The sequence below is a fragment of the Epinephelus moara genome, chromosome 1 (genome assembly GCF_006386435.1).
Source record: "Epinephelus moara isolate mb chromosome 1, YSFRI_EMoa_1.0, whole genome shotgun sequence".
Lineage (NCBI taxonomy): Eukaryota > Metazoa > Chordata > Actinopteri > Perciformes > Serranidae > Epinephelus > Epinephelus moara.
In genome coordinates this window covers 40,954,635-40,961,106 of record NC_065506.1, presented here as the reverse complement: position 1 = coordinate 40,961,106, position 6,472 = coordinate 40,954,635, and the positions used below count along the sequence as shown (strand labels likewise).

General features: G+C 41.4%; 1 protein-coding gene across 2 annotated transcripts in view; it reads right to left on the bottom strand.

Moving 5' to 3' along the window:
• Positions 1-654: 654 nt before the first annotated feature.
• plekho2 (pleckstrin homology domain containing, family O member 2) overlaps positions 655-6,472 on the bottom strand; it is a 32,277-nt gene continuing 26,459 nt past the window's right edge. The window contains exons 6-8 of one of the 2 annotated variants that reach the window (XM_050043394.1): positions 5,631-5,846; positions 5,445-5,537; positions 655-5,353 (exon numbers count right to left, since the gene is read on the bottom strand). In XM_050043394.1, coding sequence (XP_049899351.1) covers positions 3,995-5,353; positions 5,445-5,537; positions 5,631-5,846 — 1,668 coding nt within the window. In that variant the 3' untranslated portion in view covers positions 655-3,994. Of the gene's footprint in view, positions 5,354-5,444; positions 5,847-6,472 lie in introns of both variants that reach the window. The other variant, XM_050043384.1, reaches the window with a different exon arrangement.

Genomic DNA, 6,472 nt, shown 5'->3' with positions numbered 1-6,472 from the left:
CAGCTCCGACACCTCAAAACATGGAAAAAAACTGACTTTCCCTTCAGGGTTCAATAAAGTATATCTTCTTCTTCTTCAAAGTACAAGCGAGGGAAAAGTGTATTTATAATTATAATTAATATTATTATTATATTTTAAATAAAGTTACAGAATTAGAATTATTATAGTTTCAAGCACTCTTTTCAGGTCATTTCCTTGTTTGTTTTTAACTTCATTTCTTCTTCTTTCTGTCTTTCTTCTTTGTTATTTTACTAATTTTCTTGTTTTTAATTTTCTCTTTTTACCAATTTCTTGCTCATTTTTTGGGTCATTTCTTCTTCCGTTTCTCACTACCTTCTTTCCATGTTTTTAGATTAAATCAAGGTGATTTGCTCAGGTTTCAAAGGGTAAATACTTACATTTGAGAGGCTAACACCAGCAGATGTTTGCCATATTCACTTAAAAAATACAACATAAACAAACAAGCAAAATTGTAAATTGTCTGTCAGTTAGCTAATGTATTATTGTTTTCAACGAATAAAAGTTTGAGCCAGTAGACTAAAATCAAGTTGGCAGATTTCAGCAAGGTATGAAAACAGATCTTCAATATCAGTATAACATCAATATATTTCCCAGCCACTGGAAAAACTGCATTAAAGACACAAAACATAAACAGATAGTTTCCCTTTGTTTATTTGGGCAGTAGCAAATTTTATCAAAGAGTACAAAATTATATCTAATGTTAGAAAATATTCTTGCATACTCTAAATGGTATGATTTATTCAAAATAGTCTTAAACACTACCATCACATTTTTTGACAAAGCATTAGACAACAAATAGGGGGAATCCCTCAGAGATCATGATTCAAATTGTGAGGAAAATCACTGAGGAGCACATGTGCCTCATAATCAAACTAAAAGAGAGGTTAGTGAGCCGAAAGTGCTGCTACAAGCTCTTTGTTCTGTTATGTACAAAATCAGTATGACATAAACTGTAATCATTCTAAGTGGAGAAGCAGTTCTTCATTTTTGCTTTAATCACATGATTAGTCTGAAAAGGTTAATTTCAGAAAACTCCTGAGCTGGGCTGGTTCATCTTTCCTCATCAACAATAAACAGCATATGCTATGGTAAAGTATAAACTATGTACAATATAAACTCCCTCATATAAACTGCCAGAAAAACATATAATCTAAGCCTCTTTAATCCACAAAGACGAGTACACTATTAAAACTGTTGTGTAATTTGGTATTAACACTTTTTAGTACTTTATTTGCATGTTCTTATTGTACTGACAGTACTGCTTTGTCATTATATTATTTCTCTAATTAACTTTCAAGTAATCCTTCTTGAAAATGTCCGATATTTCATATAATACAAAAAATAAACAATACACAGTAGAACATTAAGCATTACCTTCAGCTACAGAGAAAGTTAAACTAGAAATAATTGCACTTAGTTATTTATAGGCGAACAATTGCATGTGCTGCATGACCATCAAAAAATTTTCTGCACAAGTTCATCAACTGACCGTTCGCTAAACCCTGAACTCCTTAGCACGTGTTGCTACATCCGTCAGGCTTTCCATTTCATTACATAGGCTATAACTGCTGATTCTTTAGAAGGTCACAGGGAACCATTTCATAAGAGAAAGACAAAAGCAACTTCTCATTTCGAGCTAGCTATTGATTTTGCCCACTGAAATGTCATACAGTTTTTTCCAGTTAGATACACAGTCTAATGTTAGCTCCGCAAGTTGATCAAAAACTGTGTTGTTTCCATTTAAACTGTACGAATTACTTTTAATTGTTAACAGACACCTCGGTTTTTTGTGCTTTGTTGTATTTTAGGTAGCCTTGTGTAACATCTCGGCCAAAGCATTACAGATGAAAAATAGCTTTGTGGCGAATTTCGACATCTTTTATACCATGTGTATTTATTAATTTGTCCCCTCTCAAATAAACCAAACTAAACTATTAACAGTACAAGGTAAAAGGCTTTTAGAATGTATTTGGCAGAAGGAGCAATATCCTTGGTCATGTTGCCTGGGTTTGCTGGGGTGTAAACTTTCCAAAATCCAATAAAAAGAAGGACAGAGAAGCTAACGTTCGTCTAAAGGCCCTGACACACCAAGCCGACAGTTGGTCGTTGGTCAATGTTGAGCCACTGGGCCGTGGCCCTCGTTGCTGCAGTGTGTCTCGCACCACTGGCCATCATCTGGGCTAGTTTGCTTATTTTCTGCCACTTCAGCATGTTGAATTTGGTGTGGACAGCAGCGAAGCCCATCAGTGAATGCAATCACTCTGACTGGTAGTTCCACTCAGCGCACAAGTAAAGAAACAGAAGTGAGGAAAGTAAACAAAGAGCTAAAGTCAAGAGGGAGTGAGAGCAAAACAAACTTTAGCTCTTTTCTGTTTACTGGCTCATAGTAAACATGCTCTGTTCTTTCAACATGAGAATGTGTTGCTAACATGCTAACTGGTGTCAAAACGGTCTTCCGGTGTCTGCTATCTACGTGCTGGTTGGCCGTCAGTTGAAATTTTTGCGGTGTGTTCATGTGCAACTTTTTGACCGAGACACAGGGAGGCGACACAGCAGGGGGCTTTCGTTGTCACTAGTCCTTTTAAGTTTGGTGCGTCTGGGCCTTAAACTCTGATGGTATTCACAACCGGCCTCCACACAATGGGGAAATAGCAGCTTCCATAGTGCATGGTGATTAGACGTCTCGGTTTGTTGTCATGTCATGAGGCCCGACAAATATCTGTAAATATCTGTTTTTTTAACATTTACTACCAACTGTCCGAATTTTAAGCACAATCAAAATACTGATTATTATACACGTTTTACTAATTTCAGCACTAGCGTAGGCGTTTATCATGTTCTGTCCCACTCATTATTCAGGCTGTTCTCATGCACTGTTTGTACTTTTTCCTACAAAAAGTAATGCCCCAAAATTTGTACACATCCTGCGTGATCATGAGCCAATAGTCTGAGTGTAATCCACGTGTCTGGGAAGGCTGTGATCATGTGACCAATGCCCTGTCCGAAGTCAGAAAGGAGGCAGGTTGGTGGTGGACGGGTCACAAAACTGGTGTTTGGAACCGTGTGAACTTTGAGTTATGTTAAGGTACATCGTTACCATGTGTCTTTTCCTGAACTTAACCTCCGTATCTTTACCTTACGGACATAACGTCATTCATGGGGCACTATTTCACGGGTATGGAGGTATGAGGATTCATTGCAGGAGTACCTAACTCGATATATATATTAATAACAACAATGCATCACACATCTGAATTCATATATGTGTCAATCAATGTGTCGTTGTCAAGCCTGTTGCTAAGGTATGAGCCAGAGGTGCGGCCTTGTCTGTCAGAACTTGTCAGTAGCTAATGGTTAGCTGTTATGCTGCAGGGAATGTCTGCATTTTCTAAAGAGCTCCAGGAGACTTACTCATTCCTTCGTAAAGTACCAAGCAACGAAAATGCTGCGTTAGTGGTGTCTTCGTTGTTGAAAGGTGTGCTTGGGAGGTGTGATTGGTCCCTCATCTTGATGAAAATGTCTCTGGTGCATGCACACGCACATACATATGCACGTGCATAAATCTGTGGGTTTCAGGGTTTGAAGATTTGGTGATTCTAACATAATACATGTGCTGGCTGTGAATAGGTTTTTGTTTTTTCAACTGTAACCTCATTGTAGCTTGTTAATGATAGGTTACTAGAAAGACCTTGAAAGTACCGCTCAGTTACTACTGTAGGTAGTAAGCTAGTTAGCCAGACATGCTAACGGTTGCAGCTCACATTAGGGCAGACAAACATATTGTTAAATCAATTCCTTAAATCTTTGCTTGTGTTTTTGGTTTTGGACAGGCCACAAAGACATGGCCCTCCAAACCCTTTGTAAACTGAATATTACTTGACAGGCCGGTTGCTATGCCATGACTGGACAATCACTGTTCAGCAAAAGCTTTTAGCGAACGGTCAGTTCCAAGTCAATCTGCTCTGACTGACATTCACCAGCTCTTCCTGTTGCATGGGCTCTTTGCAATTTTCAGTTTATTGACCTCCCTGAGGACATCATCAGCCTTCTGCAGCTTCTCCATGGCCTGGGCCAGCAGATCCTGGGGCATGCCCTCCGCATCACCTCCCTCCTCGGACTGGGACACTTGGCTCAGGAGCTCCTTTGTCTTTTCCATCTCCAGCGCCACCTCAGTCTCAAGTTTCATGACATCAATACTAGGAGGTCTGTCACCTCCAGCCACTGGTGTGCTATGTTGTGTCACCTGAATACAGACTGAAGAGTCAGACAGCAGATCTCCGCTGGAGGCCGACCTGGCCTTGACTGAGGGTTTGAGAGGAGGAGTGGGATGCGAGCGCCGAAAGGGAAAGACCTTTGGTCTAACCTGAGGCTTGGGTGGGACCTTTGTAAGCCTTATACTAACAGGGATCTGAACGTCGTCCTCACTGGTGTCCAACACATCCAGACTAGGATGGCTTCCTCTCAATGCAGCCGTGGAAGTCGCCAGTGTGTCTTCAGTCCCAGAGCCTTCGCTATCATCATCTGAGTGCTGACCACTGTCTACAGACTTCTCCTCTGTCTTCTTTTTCTTCTCCTCGGGCAAGTGACAGATCAGTGGACTCAAGCTGAGGCTGTCATCCAAAGAGACAACTACTGAGGGGGGTTCACTCTTGGGTGGTGCCTCTTCTGCTTGAGGAGAACTGGCTGAGGTATCTGAGGCTGTTTGCAGTGATGCAGTAGGGTCCTGTCCCTCATTAGTCTGCATTACAGTTGTGTTGTCATCTGTGTGTTGCCTGTCAGGCTCAACAGGTTTCTCTGGCTTTTTCTTGGGGGTTAGAAGAGGACTGGGGCTCTTTCTGATGGGCTCTGCAGGGATTTGGGGCTCACTGTCAGATGCTTCGTTTACGCCACTACTCTCCCCTGATTCTTCTTCAGAAACCTCTCCTTCTTCGCTGGGACTCTCAGGTTTATCATCTTTGACACTGGGTGTAGCCTCATCTGTTTCCACAGCTTCTCCTGTTGCCTCCTTCTTATCACCTTCCTCCTTCTCCTCATTCTCATCAGCCGTGTCTTGAACCTCTTGGTCCGGCTCCACAGTAGGATGGGAGGGCTTCTTCTCTTTGGATGGAGGGGTGGGAGGGGAGTTCGGCCTGGACTGTGAGGCCTCTACAAGGTTGCTTATGGAGCCGCTGGAGCTGGGTTTGTTGGGAGGGGCTGGTGGTGGAACGGTCTTTTTCCTGGCATCAGGACTCTTTTCAGCCACCTTCTCAGCTTTGTCCTCCTCTGTAGCTTCTTCAACAGGTGAAGCGCAGGGCTTGGCTTCCTTAGACGGAGGCATAGGTGGCTTCAGGACCTTGAACACATGAAATCATATTTTATTGACCATTTTATCCAAACAGAATGACATACACAAATAGTTCTGCATTGTATAGTATTATACAGACCTTCTTCTCAGGGGCTTCATCCTTATCCGGTTCATCCTCAGGTGTTGTACTGGGTTTCGCCTCTTTGGTGGGGGGCATGGGAGGTTTGAGGACCTTTTTCTCGGGGGCTTCATCCTTATCTGGTTCATCCTCAGGTACTGTACTGGGTTTAGCCTCTTTGATGGGGGGCATGGGAGGTTTGAGGACCTTTTTCTGGGGACTGACCTCTGGCTCAGTCTTAGCCTCCTCCTCAGCACCTCCTGTCTGTTTCTCTGCAGCTTCACTGGCATTGGACGGAGGAGTCGGGGCTGCTTTGGGGGCTCCAGTGCCGTCAACAGTTGCATGATGGGTCCCATTAGGAATTGTGGCATCTTCAAGATCAAGATCCAAGCGCAGGATACCATCAGACGACACATCAGCTATCTAAAGGGGAAACAAAATATCACACAAACAAGACAGTTAGTTAAATTAAAAGCCAATGTGCCATCATTTCTAAAATAAAAGCTGTTATAAAAACACAACGGCTGGTTCCTCTTTTAAAAGAAATACTGTTTCCATTCACAAATGAATATTGATCTCTTCTTTTCTTTTTTCATTTGCTGCAAAGCTGCTGTCTATTACACTCAGCACTTCCTGTACAGATATTTCAGATTAAAAGCCTCTGTCTGCTTTTAACATTTGGAAATTATTTCTAGTGTTTCTACAGCTTCTTCATGTATTGTAAGATTGTAGGCTAGTGTTGTTTTTGGCGGCCTGTTTTAATTTTAGTTTTAGTCTAGTCTTTGTGTCAAACTCTCATTTTAGTTTTTATTAGTTTTAGTCACGTTCATACTCTTTTTTTGTCTAGTCAAGTTTCAGTCAACTAATAGTCTGAGCATTTTAGTCTTATTTTAGTCAGAATAATCCATGACTATTTTCGTCTCGTTTTAGTCGACGAAAACTGATGACATTTTAGTCTAGTTTTAGTCAATGAAAATTGTATTTTAGTCTCTTTTTAGTAATGCAATTCTATTATACCCAGTCAATATAGTATAAGTACCTAGTATAGT